The sequence below is a fragment of the Molossus molossus genome, unplaced genomic scaffold (assembly GCF_014108415.1).
Source record: "Molossus molossus isolate mMolMol1 unplaced genomic scaffold, mMolMol1.p scaffold_m16_p_11, whole genome shotgun sequence".
NCBI classification, from domain to species: Eukaryota; Metazoa; Chordata; class Mammalia; order Chiroptera; family Molossidae; genus Molossus; species Molossus molossus.
The window spans coordinates 84,501,348-84,522,461 of NW_023425346.1; the positions used below are offsets into that span (position 1 = coordinate 84,501,348).

At 36.2% G+C, this 21,114-nt stretch overlaps 1 protein-coding gene across 1 annotated transcript in view; it reads left to right on the forward strand.

The window, feature by feature from the left end:
* The window catches only part of CPS1 (carbamoyl-phosphate synthase 1), a 135,514-nt gene that overhangs the window by 4,141 nt on the left and 110,259 nt on the right, over nt 1-21,114 (forward strand). Inside the window, exons 2-4 of the mRNA XM_036254973.1 lie at nt 8,666-8,676; nt 12,819-12,824; nt 18,011-18,157. Coding sequence (XP_036110866.1) covers nt 8,666-8,676; nt 12,819-12,824; nt 18,011-18,157 — 164 coding nt within the window. The remainder of the gene's footprint in view (nt 1-8,665; nt 8,677-12,818; nt 12,825-18,010; nt 18,158-21,114) is intronic.

Here is a 21,114-nt window from a genome sequence, read left to right on the forward strand (position 1 = left end):
AGTTTCCTCTTATGTAAAATGAGAACGCCAATAGAACCTGCCTCACAGGATTGTTGGAAGATGAAATAAGTGAACACATGTGAAACACAGAGCCAATACAAGAATGAATTCTGGGTCAGTTGTTTGCTTGCTCTTTGTATACAGCTATCTACTTTAATCTGCTGTAAAATGTTCCACAGAATTGGCAGACCATGTTTTATTCAGTCACAGCCATTGATTATTTTGAAGCAAGGTTTAGAATTACCCTCAGAAAGCTCAAATGTGCAAAGAAAATGCGGCAAATATATCAGATATATGTGATCTACTATCTCAGCTGCTAAAAAATAAAATTTAGTTCAACCTGGTAAACTTGGTCTTGAGTCCAGTGCTGCAATGAACATACTCTCTTTAATAACTCTGTTCCTGCTTGGGTGACTGACAGAGATGCTCAATTTTCCCAAGTTCCATCTCGTCAAGATGGCATCCGGTTGTTCTGCGTACTGGTTTGGTGCCGGATTGGTGCAGTGGTGTCTGCAGAGGGGCTGAGCAGTGTGCTCCCTGAGCTGGTCTCGGCCGCAGTGCTGTGTATGTTCCAGCGGTTCTTTCAGGTGATGCTGGGTAAGCTATTTATTCCTTGTCGGAAATGATTTGCTTTTAGTGGTCTTTTTAAAAAAAACTTCTTTACTGATTTTTAGAGAGAGAGGAAGGGAGAGGGAGAGAGAGACAGAAACATCAATGAAAGAGAATATTGATTGGCCGCCTCCTGCATGTCCCCACTGGGTACTGGGCCCACAACCTGGGCATGTGCCCTGACTGGGAATCGAACTGGTGACCTCTTGGTGCATGGGTCGACGCTCAACCACGGAGCCACACTGGCCAGGTCTTTTTATCTCCTCTGGTACTCCCAGACCCTCTGTGCTGCCACGGCGAGGACTCGGTCGGTTCTGGCTCTCCAGTTTCTAGGCCTGGAATGCCAAGATCTCTGCTTCAGGTTCATGAATCTGCTGGCTGCTGCTGTCATTTCCACTGTACGACTTCGTTACTCCCTTGACGAGCTGTCCTGGATGATGGCCACGGGTGGGAGTGGGAAAAAGGATCCTGATATGATCTTATTTTCCCCTGTGTTCCATTCATCTTCCCACTACCCCTCAACCTAGAAGTGGTGGGCTTTGGACTGTCTGCTTCCTCCTACCTTCTACCTCAATGCCCAGTGGTTATAATACAAAGGGTTGGTTCCTTTGTATAAGAAATAATGCGATCTAATCTGAATCCTCTAGGCTAGGTCTGATAAGTTAATAAGAGTTTAAAAATTTTTAAATATCTTTTCTCCTTGGACACATCTTACTTTTTGAGACTATTGTCTTACTGCAAAATACCATTAGAATGCTATAAAATAAATATCAACCTTTTCTTTTTCTTTGTATTCTTGCTGCAATAATCTTAAACTACCCCAAAGCACATAAGATGGATACGTGGTGAAGGTCAGTAAAAAAAATTCAAAAGAGAAAAAAAATTAATACTTTTAAATATCATTCCCACTGGTTCATTTCTGCTGCAATGAGTATCTATCTATGTATCTATTCCATTTGGTGCCTGTTTTAGTATTTCTCTAAGTTACATACTGAGAGATGTAATTGCCATAGGGTATGCACATTTTACATTACGTATTTTACTATATAATGACACATTGTGCTACAGAGTGACGAGACTGATTTACAATCACACCATGAGTGACTGAGAGTATCCTTTGCTCACCAGTGCGAGACATTATACATGAATTATTTCACTACAGTCTTTCAAGAAACCTCCACAACGGGGATTCTTATTCTCTTTTTATATATCAAGAGACTGAGGTTCAAAGAGTTAAAGCAACTCGCTCTAGGCCACAGAGACAGTAAGTGGCAATTTGGGAACCTTTCAAGCAAAGCATAAGACACCTGCTATTTTATCCCTTCATTCCAGAAATCTGTCTCTATTTTTTATTAATCTTATACTATTGACTATTATTGTTTTCCTCATGTCCTAGTGAATAATCTAGGACAAAATAGAAAATGACATCACAAATAATGGAAAAATGGTGCTATTTCATTAGTTAACTCGGTTTAAACACCTATGAACTGGTCAAGGGCAAAGAGTTGATCTCGCATCTTTTTGACTCATAGTCATTAGTTGCACAGGCCAAGAACAGAACCCAGTCGGATGAAGGCCTGGATCTCCAGGTGACTTCAGCACTGGGAATTGTGAGGCCTGAGGCATCGCCCCAAGACTCTCATCATTGGGAGAGCACTGTGTCCAGAGGGACGTACCTTCAAAGTCTGAATTACCTACTATTACAAGCACCTTTATTGAGATGGACAGAAGTGAATTCCTCAGGTCAGAAAACAGAACCCTTTCAGCTGAGTCTTGATATTTAAAACTCTCTCTTTTTGAGTCTCTCGCCGGACCAATCAAACTGTCCCTGCAGAACAAATTGTTGGATAATGAAATGCAGATACTTAGCTGAAGAGTGCTGTCCTATTTACAGCACCCGCTGCAGCCCGAGGCACATCTCTGGCTGTTCCACTTCTATCTATAAGTTAAAGCAGTGGCCTCGGCAGGCAGTACACTCTGTACAGCAGCTGCAACTCGTTATCGGCTTTGTCCAGAATTACAAACAGAACAAACACATTTTGCAAGGGCTTTTTCCCCCTTTTATGTGGAAAAGGAGGAATTAAGCAATCAGTGAAATGCTGATTGATCAGTTATGCTGACTTAGAGAAGTCCAAGGCCACATTAGTACTATTAACCCCTGAAAAACAACAACAAAAAGTTCTTAGAACTTTATTTAAACCAACATTTCTGAGAGGTGAAGTTGTAGATTCTCCCACAGGGAAGAATGGGAAAATATTTGTGTTTCACTTAGTACAGTTTATTCACCCAGATCGCTCCGTAATGTAATGATGGTTAATTAATTGTGGAAAGAGAATTCATGTCACTTGGCAGATGTTGGTTGACCCCAGAGTACCACAGTTGCGTAAACCAAATGGTATGAAGCAAATCAATTTTAGTAAATCAACCCAGTCCTATGCCTTGACTTTGACTTCACCTACCAACTCCTGTGGTCACATCCAGGTCTCTCTTTACCAGAAATTGTACCACCTCCAAAATTCAAATATCTTTCTTCCCATGTACCCCTTTCCTTATTCTTTGACTTTACACATTCAAATATTTGCGCTGGTAACAGTTTTTGAGAATCCTCTCCCATCTAGCTTACAGTCTAGTGTCTACAATTATAACCCTTCCTTTGCAGAGACCCTCAACTTCCACACCCCTGTTCCTCTCTAACTGACGTGACAAAACAAACCTTTCGTAACAAACCTCCATCTCTATGCCTGCAACCAGGTAGTTGAACGTGGCTGGGGAACACAACACACAAGGACAGTATGGTGTCATTCTTCACAATTGGTTTAAAATGGGAATCTCATACTGCTGGGTTACCTGCTATGGTTCTCTAATGAGAGCATGTCTTACTCTTCACAGAAATTATTGTAAACCTTCCTATCTTTAGTCAAAAACTATACATCCTACTTCTTTATAGGGTGGACACCCTCAACTGGCTGTGCTCTCCTCCTCACACTACCAGGTCCAGCAAGCTTCAGCTGCAGAAGGGATATTTCATGCATCTGCTCCTACTGCCCTCCTGTTACAGTGGTGGAGATGTCCCTCGTCCTATTGTAGGCCAGTCCTTCTCCATGTTCTTTAGATTCCATCTTTACCTTCTTTCTCAGAAACTTCACTCTTTGGGTATACTCTTTCCTCCTCCCTTTCAGATAGAGCAGTCTCATTAACTACAGATATGCCTTGGTCACTGTCTGTTTTAAAAACAAACAACAAATAAAACCCTTCTTTGCTTCACATTCTCACCCAGCTTTTATTATTTTACTTAACTGCTTTTCTTCCCATGTTGCCTCGACTTTGTTACATTCCTCTCACTCTTTATCCACTTCCGCCTGACTTGTCCTTCCACCATTTAAATAAAATGAAATATGTCATCTTCAGAAACTAGTCTTGTCTTGATCCACAAGGGAGGGCTCTGGAGGACAAATCACGTGGCAGAGTGGTCCATTATTGAGGGAATGGAGTTTGGTCTTTCATGACCCTATGATGGAGCAAGGCAACATGTGTCAACCAGGGTAGTTTTGGGAAAAAGTGTCAGGTGTGACTGATTAGTGGCCAACCCTCACAGTGGGTGGGAGATGGGTATGCTGGCCCAGTAAAGGGGATCTGGGTGGGACACCCACAAAGGTCTACCACAGTAAGCTTCTTACATGAATTCGCTTCACATGCAATGCATTCTCTCTACAACAATAAGATTGATTTTTTAAAAAATAACCTACATAAAAGAATTTCACTTTCTATGTAATATAGACTGAATATTTATGCCTCCTCTCATCCCCCACCTCCTCACAAATACATCTGTGGAAATGCTAATCTCCAAAATGATGGTGAGAGCTTGCTTCCTCTCTTTGCAGTACGAGGAAACCAGCAAGAGGGCTCTCACAGAACCTGAGCACACTGGCACCAACCTCAGAATCTCCGCCTCCAGAACTGTGAGAAATGTGTTCTTGTTTAAGCTACCCAGTCCACACTATTTATTTTAGCAGCCTGAGAAGACTGACATCAAGTTAAAATTCTTTGGTGGCTTTTTGTCTTGCTATGAATGATGCATCTATATCTTAACTTATCTTACCAAATCCTATAGGATCTGGAGTCTGACTCTCAGATCTCTCCTGTTCATACTCCTCCCTTGTTCACCTTCTTCTTGACCCACCAATCAGTTCCTAGAGGGAACAGGTTAATTTCCAACTCAAAGTCTTCATGAATGGTGTTTCTTCTGGCTAGCACGCTCTTTCTCTCATATTACCATTTTAATGAATATGTATTGTTTGTATCTCAGCTTAAATATCACTTCCTTAGAGAAACTGTCCCTAATAATCCCATCGAAAGTTTGTTTCCCACTGTTATTTTCTAGCTAAATACCCTGTTTTTTTCCACAGAGTTGTAATTATACATGTAATATAATTTGTAATCATATATGGTATAATCATACAAGCTATCTTAATACACCGAAAGCCCTGATTCATTCATATTTGTTAAACATCTCCTATGAGGTACCATGAGGTTTGATAACATGTCAGTTAGTTTCAACAATCCTATTGGAATATCTGGTGTCTAGTAGAAGATACTCAACTTGTGGAATGAATAAATAAATGAGTAGATATACGATGAAAAAAATTAGAGATACACATTCTGGTGATGAGGAAACACTTTTTTCCAGTTATCCCTTAACAGTTTTACTAAGGTTATCAATATGGGACTGTTTGATATTTAATCACATTGGTGCCCTTTGGTGCTTTCTTTTGCGATCATAGCACTAAACAGAGATTCTCTCATCAACTCTTACACATCTTGTCATTTATGTGGCTTCAACTTGCCCAGTGTTTAGAGAGACTGTGACATAGAAAGGTTAATTGACTTGGCTAAGGCTACAACATGTCTATGACAGAGTGAGGGATAGAATTTGCCTTTGCTTCTTGACTATTTTAGCATGTTGCATACTTACTAGTAGGTAAAGAAAATATATTGGGAATAAATCCACATCAGTAGGTTTGCAAACTGGAATTTTCCTTCTGAGATGTATTACTGCAAATATTTCTTCTCTGCACACAGCACACTCGGTGAGATACACTGTGAGGACAGGCACTCCCTCTCCATGATCATTAACCTTTCTCAGTTTCCTTATGAGAAAATGATGCAGGCAAAAGTGAAATATCTCAGTCACATGACAGAATGAATTAATGTCAAAGCTCCGTTCTGGGGTTTTGAGTTGACTTGTATGAACACACAGCTATGTTTTTCATCCTTATTTGAAGAACAGCTTATACTTTTAATATTAAAAATCCCAATTCTGCTGATTGCTGAGACTTAAACACATCAAAGGAAGATGAACAGGAATGCTTTGAGTTCTAGGGAAAAGTTTTGTATATCATGTTACTTAACTCTTTATCATTCATACATGTAAATATTGTATAAATACTATTAAAGCTGTAAATTATTTTCAACCGGCTTTAATTAGAATTTCCCTCATGCTAGTCTGAGTGTATAGATATTCCTTGAGGTTAAAAAATTACATCAGGCTTGAAATATAGTTGCAATTAAAACTTGGAGCATATTTCTGCTGCTTCATTCAAAGAGTAGTGTGCCATTTTGAAGTGTAATACATTAAGTGAGCAAAAGAATGGTTGTCACGTTTCACCTTGAAATTTATTCAGATATTTAGGACATGTATTTAGTGAGGAAATATGTGAACTTAGAGAATTTTTTTTTTTTTTATTGAAGTGTCTAGGACATTTCCCCCTCACACTGAGACAAGTGACCTGACAAGGCCTCTAACCCTATCAGCACGAGACTGTTACCTGTCTCCTGGACTTTGGAGCCAAGCCTATACTTTGGAAGAGATAAGAAAAAGTGCCTCACCTTAGGGCCGGAAGAACCACGGAGTCCAGTATCAAGGTAGTGGAGTAGTTCTTTTCCCAGGCTTAGCACAGGGTTCTCAAGCCTGAAGAAAAAGATTAACCTCCTTAAGAAAGGACTTTGCTAACTGGGGACTGGACATGGCATTCTTGATTCCAGGCCCCCTGTGTATAAGCTTGAACAGTCAAAAGTTCGTTTTCTTTGATTCTGATGTGGCTCATCTTTTCTTAGCTGCTGATATTCAAGATTTGGAAAAGACGGAACAGTGGTGAGCTGAGTAATTCATTGGATTCTGATGACAAGTTTTTGAGGAATTTTATGATTCCTGAGTTGTAAACCCTTATAACTTTAATATAACCTTGGTATGAGCTTTTCTTTTTCTCTCTGTGGCTTAGTAATTATATTTTGGTATTCTTGTTGGGTGTGATAGTAGATGTCGATTCATAAATTCATGGGTGTTTGAGGTTTTATTGACTTGAAAGCTCACTGTTTTTTATATATGCCTTATGTGTTTGCAGCATTTGATGTTAATTGAAATTCATTTAAAAATATATTTTAGGATGCATTTCTCTTTTTCATGTGTTTTTCAGAAAACATTTGCTTTTTTTTTTGAAAGAAATGAATGTATGTGAGATTTTATAGTTTGTACCTTGTCTTTATAGTAACATACAGTGGATATTTACAATTTTATTCTAGCTAATTAGATCAGTGTTGATCTCTGGACCCGTTTAGCCAAAATGGGCTGGTTAAAAAGTGTGGTTATTTTTGTTCTCTTGAGAAATTATTGGATCTGAAGTGGCTCCTAGGGTGTGGATCAACTCCTTTGAGATATGAAAGATGACATGAGGGCTACTTACTTTGCATTAACAGGTGGCCACGTTTCATCGTGGTGCTGTGGAGGAATATTGTTTTGGCCTCCTATGCTTGGGTCTTACCGGTCTTGAGTTTCTTAGGCTTTGAGTTCTTTTTGTTATTCTTTATTGTTGAGTCTTGAGAGCAGAAAATTCATGTCATGTCTCTTTTTAAGACTAAGTTTGAAAGGTTTCTCAAAAGTGAGTTTTGGGGGGCAAACGTGTGTTTGAGTCTTGTTTCTATTCTAGAATTTAGCACCTTGCTTGGCACACAAAAGGCCTTTGATATACAGTAAAAGAAGGGATTAGAGGATTAACGGTCACTTGTGGCCTGTGAGAGGTGACAGTCACTACTATTTCCAGTTAGATGATAGAAAACAGAGACAGTGAAACAGCTAATTTAGGATCACACAACACGAGTAAGGCATGAACGAGCGCAAAGCTGTGCAAACGTGTGTATATTGTATCTTCCACTTTGCACTGGAGTCAATAAGCAGTGTGAGTGTTTTAATGATTCTAATCAGTGTATGAAATAAGAGTGTGTGACAGCAACTTAACCGAATGGTGCAAACAAGATATTCATAAAGTTCATAAAAAAGTATGATTTCACACACATGGTTTTGACAAATTGGTGGGAGAGACACATTGAAAAAATCTAGCAAAGCTTTGGCCTCAAATTTCTTCATCAGGTAAAATATTGCAGCATTGTGTTGGCTCACTGATTCCCAATCTGTGTTATTAATTATTTCTTATAGTTATTTTATTTTTTTCAACTCCATTTTGTAAAGAGAAAGCTTCAGCACCCAGAAATTCTGTGTCCTTTGACACTGTTGGCAATGCATCAAGTCATGTGAGATTCATTTGCATATTTTAAACGTATTGTTTTATAATCCCACATTACTCTTTTGACTCCTTTCTTTGCTTGTTCCTTGTACCCCTTCTGTCATGTCCAAAGTATTTTCTGCAGTGAAATTTGTGTGGCAGGATGAGGAAGAGAAGAGGACAAAGCAGTCGCGTGTCAGTAGAGAGTGCTGGTACTTTGTGTTAGACAGAGGGCGAAGCTGAATGTAGTGAAAGACTGTACCCGTAGACCTGGACTGTCCCACACAGGGCTCTGATCTCCGCTAGGAGTCTGGCTTGACCTTCAGTGTTACTTGTTTTCCAATTTTATGGGTCTGTGCCTTGATTTCTTATAGTATGATTATGAAATTACTGTGTGTGTGTCTTCCCTTCAGGGTTTAAGAGCCAGCCATCTGAGCCTATCACATTCCCTCCCCACATCCTAGATGCTGAGCCAAAGACTACTTACAAACCCCAAGAAGTGAAAATGATGGTGCTCAATGGGCCTGTGTGCTGACTTTTTGTCAGTATGATAAACAAGTTTGATTTAAATGTAAATATTTTTTAAAAAACCAACCTTCTTTAAAGTGGTGACTTTCATTAAAATTGATTCTGGACTCTAAGCACAGTTAGCTGCAAAGACAGTTTGTAAAAAACACATACAATTCAGAATTTTAATTTGGGGTTATTAAAAATGTTTCTTCTCAGAACTAAGTTGTATTTTCTCAGTTCACTTTGATATTTCAATTTACTTTTCAGTATTATCAAGATAAGTATTATGATACCTCAACAATAAGGAAATTCTTTATTTTTCTTACCCTGTGCTGTGTAATAAAAATAAAAGTAAAATGGGAGCTATATAGTCTAGTGGGTAGCAATTCTTCTGTATAGTGTTCACAGAATGATCATTAATTGTCTCTTACTTCCATGTGAATGGGGAAATTAAACCATACTATTGAAAGATCTTTAGTTGTAGGTTTCAGTAACTTTCAATAGGTTTTAAGTATTCAAAGCCAAAATAAATAAAAAAAACAAGAAAAATTATTTTCTAATAAATGACATGTGTTTTAATTAAAGGTTTATCACATAATTTATCTAGAAGACATTACAATTCTATCTGCAAATTTGGAGAAGTGTATATATTTTTGAGAAAAATCTTTGGTCTGGGTTGGGAGTAGCAATATTTTATAACCAACCAATGCCCCTGAAAACCCTGTATCTATCTTTGTTTTGATATAATAGGGAAATATTGATTAATCAAGCACTAATTAACCCTGTTAATTAATGGTAGAATATGACATTTAAGGATGACTTTTTGAATCATGGTCTTTAATACTTTGAGGAATACAATCACCATTTTTAGTATAAATATTATTCTAACCTGATAGGCCTTTTTATTCCCAAGTTACATTTAAGTATACCATTCTGAGTAACTAACATTGTACTAATACTTCTCCCATTATAAAACTTTATTTTTTTCATTTGCTTTACTTCTTATAATATGTCTGACCATTCTTTTTGTAGGAGTTTTATTATTACTGCTTGCCCTCAACTTCTAATTCCAGTCAATTAACTTTTAAAAATAAATTTCAAAACCTTGACATAGTTCTCAACTCTTTGCTTTTTCAGTGCTCAAAGTTTTCAAGAATATTCACTGGAAGGAATCAACTTCCTAATCCAAGTTCAATGAGCAAACAATATTACATAGTTTCCTTTTCTTATGAGTTGAGGGTGGATGATCTTGATGAAGTCAAGTACAGGTTAAAAATAAATGTCATCAAATGAACAATACCAGAATAAGAGTGTCAGGAGTTGAAATCCGAGTTGGCATTTTTGACTGTTCATTAGAAGTTTCTAGAATTCAAGAACCAGGATTCCTCCCCCCCCCCCCCTTTTCTTTCTCACCACCTCGGTCTCCATTTTTTTCTTTGTCTTTTTTTCTCTCTAGGGCATTACTTTGCTCCAAATTATTTAAACCTCAATAAAATTTAAAAAGATACCCTGCCTTTTAGTGACTCAATGCAGAAGTCTCCCAATCTGGACAAAGAAATGGCTGTATCGTTCATTCATAGGAACATGCAATGATGTTTTAGGAGAATGAAACTTGACTGTTTGTGAGAGTGGTGGTCTGATTGCTAGGATGGCAGCATACAGCTTCCTGGACCGCGTTCCTCTGAAAATAGGAGGCATGGGAGAACTCAAATGTAACATAACAAGTGTACTATAAAAAGGGGCGGAGTAGGAATGTGCGTGGGTGACCTGTTTTTAATTAAAAAAAAAAAGTCTTCTACGTCATTCCAATCTAACCTGCTGCCCCTTACCTCATGAAGTCGGTAACTTCAAGACACATTGCACAAGTTGCTTCTCTGTGATCCTCAAATATGTTTAATTTAATGAGGGTCCAATTCTCTTCGAGCACATGACCTGGATTATAATAGATAAGCTCTCTTCATGGCCAGAACTGCAGAACTGCTCTTTAGAATCTTGCACAATTACTTGTGTTATCTCTTTACAAAAGCAAAAAAAAAACAACAAGCCCATCAGAGCTGCCTGTTCTGTTGAGCACATTTGAAGATGGTTTTGTTCCAGTGATAATCGTTGTGCAAAAAGGCTGCTGATGAATTAAATTCTTAAAGACTTTTCTTAGAAATATTTTACTATTGAGAATGACATGGGCCTAATGATTTAGTTATTTCATTTTATGAAGCTTATGATGTGGGCACGTTTAAGCCACATTTTAAGAAGATGCTTAGGTCAACATTAAGTAGAGAGTTTGATCTATGTAATTGTTAGTTCTTTTACTAATTGTTTCATCATTTAAAAGTTATTTTTATTTGAAATGTAGTTATTCAGAACTTAGATTTCTATAGTTATTTTTACTAAAGGCTTTAGGCTAATATTGAATTATTTAAGAACAATGAGATGTCTTTGACCCATTTGGATGTTTCTTATATTTATAAAACAAAGGAATGAAAAAAGATCATTTTAGAGCTTCAGCTATATAAAACTATTTACATTTTTTATATTCTGTTTGTCTGATGAGAATTTAAGCAATAAATTGAAAGTTTCCCAATTTCTTATGTCAGCAGAAAACAGTTGTTTCCTGATATACAGCCCCTGATACCCAGAATGTACTCAATACTTCCTGAATTGGTTATTATTATTATATTTTTAATAATTGTAGACTTTATTTATGAACAACCATGAAAATTCCGTGGCATTTAATTATTCAAATTCAGTAATAAATAGCTTCAAGTAATAGTATGTAAGATAGAAAAATATAAAATATCCTTTGCTATTTTAGGTAAGTCCAGCTGAATCAGTTAGCCTTCTAGAAGTATGACTCCCAGGCCAATCATTTCTACTAGGGAGATTAGTAGAAAAATTGTGTAGATTTTTTTCTGTATTTTTCATTTATGTTATCTTAATTTTAAACATAATAATACATCAAAGAAGTCAATAATAAATCAAATAAGTTATGGATTCTTTGTTTCTCATTTGATTTTTACTGGTTAAATTTTACTCATTTCCTGGTAATATAATAGTTCTAAGTATTATTACTTCTAGAATTATATATTTTTCCTATCAAATTGGATCTTAACCAGCCTTATACATGCTGGAAAGAGTTGGCTAAGAGTTGAGTTCTGATCCTGGCTTTGCAAATTATTAGTTGTGTGGCCTTGATCTGGAACTTACTCATCATCTTTATCTGTGAAACAGGGTTAGTATTAGCTATGTTCAGTTCAGGGACTCCTTTTAAGATTATCAGATAAGTTATGCCAAGTGCCTAAATCAGTAGCTGGCACTCTGGGGTGATCAACAAATGTCAAGTACCTCAACTTTCAGGAGGGATCGTATTTATCATCATTGGGCCATTAAAATGTATTTATTTAAATATTTATTTGCACTAACTGGCATATTAGCAAGTGGTGCATTTTTTTTTTCTACATAGATATATGTTAATATATTGTGGTTATGAATTTAAATGCTTTAGCTTCTTGTAGGATTTTTCTTATTTATTGCCCAAGGATTGCTTCTTTTATTCCACCCTTTCAGGAATATTGAAAGATTTTAAATTAAATAGTCATTTCAGGGTCAAAATTCTGCTTTTAGTTTTCAAGTTATTTAATAATTAACTTTGCATTTCATTTCTTAAATTTCACTCTAAATTCTGTTTTCATGTATGGCTTTACTCACTCATAGTAAGTACAGATTACTATGAGTAACTCTGGGCAACTCACTACACTTCATGACTGCTACCTATGTGTTTTGGTCTATCTCTGTATACTCCATTCTCCACAGCTTGTGTTGGAAGCTTGTTTTTCGTCCTTTTTGTACTAACTTACATGTGACCTCACAGTGCTTGCACTTTACCCTGTTTGTGTTTGACTATGTCTTCAGTTTGCCAAGGTCAATGAATGCTGAACCAACTCTTTAAGGCATTGTCCACTCTGTCTCATCCTACATAACAAGCGTGGTTTACCCACTAGCTAATGTGTCCTCTTACATTTATATGTTCTCTAGCAAATGTGTATGCACTTAATAATGATCTAGAATATATACTCAATACTCTTGAATTAAGGTCAATTGCATCTAACATTTCCACTTAGTCTAGTAATGTCTCTTTTTTTTAAGGAAGAAGTTGCCATGAAATGATTTATTCTTCATAAATACATGCTGCTGCACCAGCTGACTAGTGCTCTTTAAGGTGTTTTCAAGTGGGGTGTTATAAATTATAGCCTTTTTATTATCCTAGTATATAAATCACATGTGCCTTAGATTTTAATGTGTGAAACCATTTTTACAAGGTTTCTTTTTCAGCTTCATTTTTCAACTTTCTTGGTTTCACGTCAACCATTCTGTATGTTATCAAATGTTTGATTGACAAGCACATTCACGAAAACTCTTTCCTCATGTTCTATCCCTCAAAATGCCAGCTGGATCTTAATGAATATGTCTTACTTGATTGGATTTCCAAAGACTTCTGGTTATTTATAAACCTCATCATCTAACAACATGATATCTGTCTATTGTCATTATTAATAAATCTTCTTCTTGGTCAAACCTTATTTGAAGAATCCTTCTACCAGTTTCTTCTAGTTTCTGTGATGGGAGGAAATATATGCTTTTTATGTGGGTACAAATCCATACCCGTAACTTAAAAAAATAACTTTTTATTTTTGGTACAAATCCTTAGTTGTGACAGAGTTCCTTGTTGTATTAGATGAATAAAATTCAGAATTAACCATAATAATAACTTACACCTTTTATATTATAATTTCATGCATCTATGCTCAAACACAAAATGCAACTTTCCTTTTGGGAGGATTGTTTCCCCTTCTTTTACTCTGAATTTATTTGCTTCCAGACATAACTTACTTCTTGCTTTAAATTTGTCTCTTCAAAATAGCCTTTCATAGACTTTTTAATTGACTATTCTCTTTTCCTATTCCTAAATATCTTTATTTCCTCTTATATTCAACACATCTAATTTTATTTGTTTCTGCTTAAATAAATTGATCAGGCAGGATCCCAGTATGCAAGAATTCTTTCATTCCTTCAAACATTTTTTTCTAGAAGTACCTCTTATATGTTTGCTATGTTTAAGACTTTCTGATAGACTCATCACTTTCTAAGAGTTGTCTTTGATTCATTACATAGCAAGACACTTCATAAGGGCAGTTGGAAGTTTCTGTACCTTTCAAGAAGGAATAACTAACACCATCATGTTCTCTTTATTCAAACACATGAGGCTTTTATTCTCCAGAATGAGCAGTTTTTCCCAGTTGGGAGCAGGCTTCCCTTTGCTTATGTCAACGGATTTTCCAAATGAAGAGGATATAAGTGCAGGCTGTCAATCAGGTGGCTTTATGTTTCCTTTTAAGAGGTTTTCTTGATCGTTAATATAGATTAATGGGAACAAATAGATGGAAAAAAGAAGAAACAGTACTAATTAAAAGCATATGGAAGTATTTGACTTCACTAGTAATTTAAAATTTAAATGAAAACAAATTACCATTTTTTTGTGCTCAAAGAGGCAAATAAAAGATAATACCTAATGTTGGTGAGGGTGTTTTGAAAGGGACATTCATATATTGTGATTGGTATGTAGCTGGGTACATTCTCTTTGAAAAGAAATCTGGTAATATTTATCAAAAATGGCAATATTGATATGCATTGTAGCAACAATAGAAGAAATAAAAATGGAATATATTGCAGCATTTCACTTAAGGTTTTAAAAGAACATGTAATAACATTGAACATACTTATAATATTACCTCACAAAAGCATAATAAAAATTGACCACAGTTTTCAAAATTATAACCTGTGCATATAAATAAATGCTAAAACAAATATACTAAAATATTAATAAAGGCCCTGGCCAGTTTGGCTCAGTGGTTAGAGTGTTGGCCCACGGACCAAAGTGTCGTGGGTTCGATTCCAGTGAAGGGCATATACCTCAGTTGTGGTTTGTCCCTGGCCCTGGTTTGGGTCGTGTGGGAGGCAACCGGTCGGTGTGTCCCTCTCATATCAATGTTTCTCTCTCTCTCTCCCTCCCTCCCACTCTATCTGAAGATAAATAGAAAGATATCCTCTGGTGAGGATTTAAAAAAAATTAATAAAGGTTATGTTTGAGGCATGGGCTATTATATATTTTTCTGTATTTTACAAATTTATTTAAATATCAAATGAAAATAAATACCACTTAGTACTTGATATAGTACCATTTTCAATATCAGATATCCCAATGACAAATTCATTAAGTTTTGCTCTTAGGGATTTGGAAGGCTGAATGCTTTCATTCCTCTAGAGAAGTGGTAAATAATTATGTTAGTTAAGGATACTTCTCTCTCTATATATATACACGCATATATATATATAATCTTTCTTTCTTTTTTTTTTTTTTATCCTCACCTGAGGACATTTTACCATTTTTTGTTCAGATACAGTGGGAGGGAGAGAGCGAGAGAGAAACATCAACGTGAAAGGGACACATCGAGTGGCTGCCACACGCATGACCAACCAGGGCCGGGGACAAACTGCAACCGAGGTACATGCCCTTAGCGGGAACCGAACCCGGGTCTCTCTGGACCGCAGGCCGATGCTCCAACTGATAAGCCAAACCGGCCAGGGCTATAATCTTTCTTACATATATATATATACACACACACACACACACACATATATTCTTCTATATATTTATTCAAGGCATTTTCCAGTTTATGAAAGAAATAGAATACTTTATAAGCATTAAATTAAAAAGCACCAAATATTCCCTACTCCATCAAAATTGAGAAAAACTGTTTAGCTTTAATTTAATTTTAGTTTTCTACATGGGATTGTACAGAGAAAAGGAGCCTAATGCTGTACCTATATGTGTGAATAGAAAAGAAGGACTAAATTTGTAATATTTTGCTTTTTTGAATGAGTTACATATAAGCTTAGAGAACCCTTAATGGTCTGGCTCATACAAACTACATTTCGAATGCACAGATCTCCCCAACCCCCTGTGTAACGTAGGTGCGGACCTGTCCCCCTGCTTAGTTGTGTGCAGCTTATGTGGGGGAGGAACACGTAGATGCAGTCAGAGGGAAAACGTCATTTCAAACTGAAAAACACTTTTTAAAAAATGCTTTGAAAGATGCCATTCATAAACGTGAAATCTTTTCACTAAATTTTCTATGTCAGACTTAAATGTTCACTACCAATCAGCTCTTATCACCTCACCTCTTTAGTCTATCCTAATGCAAACTCCCTCATTAATGTCATAATTTGTTTTCCAGTTTGGTTATAGATTTCAGTCTGTTCCCAACTGTCCTATTTAATTAAAGCACAGATAATAAAGGGAGAAAACATACTACCATGTCTATTACATGAGTACCTCTGGGTAATTTATTTTATACACATCGTAATATATATCATATATTATGATATATAATAAATATACAGTATATTATGTATATATGTGATATATATACATATATGTGTATATATCTGTGTGTATATATCTCTGTGTGTGTGTGTATATATATATATATTTATATAAATATATATTTGAGACCAAGGCTTAACCTAGAATTGCACTGAGCCAGTAAATACTGTTTCTAAGTCCTTAACTGTCTAAGTTGGGAGTTTCCCTTCTGACAGTTTCCTCCTCCAATTTATTTTTTAAAATATTTCTTTCACACAAATTTTACCTTTATTCAAAGCACTTTCATGAGTACCATGAACACCATTTATGGATTAAGACCGACCATTTTAAGGCACACAAAGTCTTCCATGTTATGATCTCTGTTCGCTTCCCCAAATATACCCTTCATTTAGGCTTGATTAGAGTGTTTCAGAGATTTTTAAAAAATATGCCATAGGATTTCATGTGTTTGTGCTGTTGCTCATACCATTCTTTCTGCTATTCCCCTCTCTTATGCATCCTTTGGGATAACGTGGTCCAACATAATCCCACCCTTAAATTTTACTTCACAGGCACAAGGAGTTGATGGATTGATTGATTGATTGATTGATTGATTGATTTAATTTTCACTGTATTTAGACAACCTACCATAACATTACCTATTTTATTCATTACTTATATACTCTAGATTAGATGATTTTTTTAGTTTTCCATCACCAGGAGCTGTGATAGAAAGTAGTTTGAACTCAGAGAGTGTTTATACATAAAGAGGATTGAACTTTAAATTAGTTCTTTAAAAAACAACAACAACAAAAACCATCCTCACCCCTAGTCCCCAGTTCTAGCACTCATCCTATGTCAGTGAAGTTCACAGTCACTGTGTCATTCTGTGTCATCTTTTCTGTGTTGGGAGGCCCTAGGAGGAAGCTTTTATTTCTTGGCCTCATTTGCAAGGTTATCAAAGGAAGATGCGCAGTATTGCCTGATCTACATAGACACATGACTTACGTGAGAGCTTCCACCAGCCAATGAGGCTCTTTGCCTGCCTGATCAACCATATGGGTGAAGGACTAAGTTATCGATTTCAGCTCAGGTTGAAACATGAATGCTCAATTTTTGAAAATTTTATTTGTAACTTTTAATAATTAGAACACTTTATTTTTAATTAAAATCAATGTTTACCATTGTTTCATACACTTAAAAACCTAACAGTTAAGAGGGATTTAAATAGGCTACTTTGCTCTAGTTATGTTTTACTGACTATTACTCATTGTTTTGAAATTTGGAACACAAAACTTTATTAACTCAAAAGAACAAAATGAAACAACAACCATATAGATAAGTTTACTCTATATTTGTGAAGAAAAGTCTATTCTGATGTCCTTTTTACTGTATGTGATTTCCACTTTTTCCAAGAAGAAAATAGCAAGTCTTCAGGTTTCTTTGGGAATCCAAAATCTCTTTTGAGGTAAATTAGGCATCATATCCAATACAAGTAAAAGCCTTTGATCCTTAGCATTACTAGAAAGTTGCTACTCTTTAGGGTGAGATTTCTAAGGTTGTCCACCACGTCTAGGTCATTCTATTCAGCTGCATAAGCAATTCCTTTGATGGGTGACTGGTTTTCTACAACACTAGCATTATTTCAGCAGGAGGAGGTAGTGTTTGATGTTTTGCAATTTGTATTACATGTCCATAGAACATCACGGGGCATTACCTTGGGAGGAGGGGTCAAGAGAAGGAGGAGCTGTGGCTGAAGACATTTAATAACAGAATCAATGGAAATTCAAAGACCCCTGTGCAGTCAGCCCTAAACACCTGACTGCACACCCCTCTCCCCAGCTTTCTTTCACATTAATTAAAAATTATTATAACAAAGTCCTCATAAAATATATGTAATTTCATTTAATTTTAGTCACAAATCAACATCTTCAAAATGACGAGGATTTTGACAGCTTGCAAAGTGGTGAAGACCCTGAAGACCGGTTTTGGCTTTACCAATGTGACTGCGCAACATCAATGGAAATTTTCAAGACCTGGCATTAGGCTCCTCTCTGTCAAGGTAATATTCCACATTCATTGCTCCTGATAAAAGTTTATGGGGTGTAGGTTAGTGTGAAGCAAATATAGATTTGAATGTAGTTCCAAAGAGTGCTGATTTATTAATATCTACTTTACTATAGAACCTACTGATTTATCTGATGCTTATTTTTATCTGTTCAGAGTAAAAATACAGCAATTTTTCCCCAACACAAAGGGTCTCAATTCCTGTTAACATAACATGTAAGTGTTCTGTTTAGAAAGCAAATATTTGTAAAGGCTTTTGGGGCTCTGTCTGGGCCCGGACACTACTGCTCACAGTTTGGGTTCAAGCATGGGGTTGCTTGTGTGTTTATGAGCCTCATGACAGTATGTTAAGCCCCAGTTCTGTATTGGCTCACTACCAATTGTGCTCTTTTAAAATGTCATTTTTTTCAGAAAAAATTTGAAAGAAAAATATCTGATATTTGCAGATCATTGTGCAGGCAATATTTTTCTTTCTTTCTTTCTTTCTTTCTTTTTTTTTCTTTTTCCTCTTAGCCCTTCTTTAGAAGGCCAAATGAATGACTTCTAGCTTGCAGAGTAAGACACCGAGACAATTAGCAGCTGATAATTCTGCCCCTCCGAGTGGATCTCTAACTGAAAAGCAGGTCCAGGAAGTGAACAGTCAGTGTTCTTTCTCCCCCACTCACTCCTGAATTACGTGATTTCAGTAGAAACTTCTGTTCCTTTCTATAACTGAAGAGAAGTCTGAAGTTACTCTGTGGGAACTTTGCCAATGAAAATCACCTTTTGTGAATATAAAATGAAAGTAATCACAGTAGTTCTTTAGTATTAAGAGCTGTCAAAAGTGAGGTAGAAAAGAACCCCAAACAACCCCTATCTGTTGATATAAAATTAGGTTGTAATAATTTAAAGTATTCTGCTTATACTTTATTTGTTCACTGTGTTGACTAAAAATCCTTCAAGTGCTTCTACAGATTGTACTGCTTAGGTTGCTCCAGTCAGGATCCAATATGGTTCTAACCAAGTGACATCTGCGGGGCTTAGCAAGCCCATAGATTCTTATGGCCCCCACCAAAAGGAATGGGAAAGGGATAGGAGTAAAAAGAAAGAGAGGCAGAGACAGAGAGACAGGAGGTGAGGAGTGAGAGGTGGAAGGTGGGAGAGAGCAGAGAGAGACACACACACAGAGAAACAAAGAAAGTAAGATAAATAGCAATGAAAACAATATCACCTAGGGTTAGAAGTGTCTTCTAAGACTTCAAAGTTGTGCCCCTTAGAATGTCTATTGTTCTCACAAAAATAGGTAGGCAGGAATAGCTGTATCTCCACCAAACATCAGAAACAGAGAAATTGGGTGACTACTTAAAACAGCATAGATGTGAATGAGATTAGAAGCAAGTTCTCCAAGATCATAATAAGTGCTCTATACAACTACTACTGCAACGAAATAGTTTAATTAAGTGGATGGACGACCATAAAGCAGTTCATCTAGCTCATGGTGACAGATCTGGTTTGAAGGGTCTGACAAAGTTCATAGCTAAGAATAACAAACTTGTAGGAGGAATAAGCAATCATTTCATAAAGTTAAAGCCACTACTCATATTTATTTCTGGCCAGAGTTTTGGAGGAAGCAGAAGTTCTTCAGCTTCACTATAGTGAGTTAGAATTCTATACAGCAGTCCAAGGAGACTTGTGTTATTCTTCACTTCTTTTGAAACAGTCTCCTACCTACTTTTCTTCCTGCCTTACTTTTAAAACTCAACTCTCTTAGGAGGAAAAATCCAAATTTATTCTTTTTTGAAGAATAACTATTTTAAAGACAAATAGTTAACATTCTTAGGTTATAGTTACATAATGGTTAGCGACGGGCAGTGAGGATCACTACTAGTTATAGATAGTAAATGAATGTTGATGATATACTGCTATCGGGTCAATAAACACTGTCCTGAATTGATGGCCTTTCAGTGTCTTTGGAGGTCACGTTTCCTCTCCTCTTGGCTGCAAAGAGAGTGAATTTGACAATAACAGTGGCACACGTGTGCTTTTCTGTGGCCCTTCCTTGTATAATTGTTTGTGGCTAATATTTATATAGCATACCTGGCTAATAGACACAGTTTATATTTCACTTGTGGGAAGAGGAAAGAATTTCAAGGTGCTCTACATTTTAATGGAATTTAACATCCAAGGTATACGTGATCAACCACCATAAAATGTGAAAGTTTTAGAGACCATAGTCTCTTTCTATTAGTATTGAAAATGTGCATTGCTCATTATTACATTCAGCCAACTGTAGCTGTGTCACGGGAATCTCACTGGATAGGAATAGAAAGGTCTGGGTTCTAATCCCTCTTCTGCATTTATCATCAATGCTTGGAACTTGGCCATGTCATATATTCAAAATTCAAACCTGAATTTTGTGTGAAAATGATTCTTGCTTCACTCAAAGGATTGTGTGACCACCACACATGATCAGTACTTAAAAATCTATAAAATTCTTTAAAAGCAAAACTGGATATTTAAAAAATAAATTCTGTTCTATGCATTTTAGTAGAAGAACTTAGTAGAGAGTTACATCAGAGTTTTTTCATGTTATTTGTGGACTACACATTATTACAATAAAAAATATGTGATAACATTTCTCAAATATTTACAGTGGTGATTTTTTCACCTTTGCCTTAAATTAAACCTATCTCTAGGAATATATTTCTTATAATGAATTATATTCAAAGACTATGAAGCAAATAATTTTTCCTCACTATGGTGAATTCAATTCCAAAATGCAGAAAGTACAACTTAATATCTTATTTCATTCATTCATTAATTCATTATTTAACAGGTAAACATGAAACATTTATCATTATAGTATACAGGGAGAAAAACAAATGGAAATAAGTAGATAATTAGTGTATAGTTTCTGATTTCAAGAAACTTACAAATTTAAAAATTTTAAGCTTACAAGTCTTGGAAAGCCAC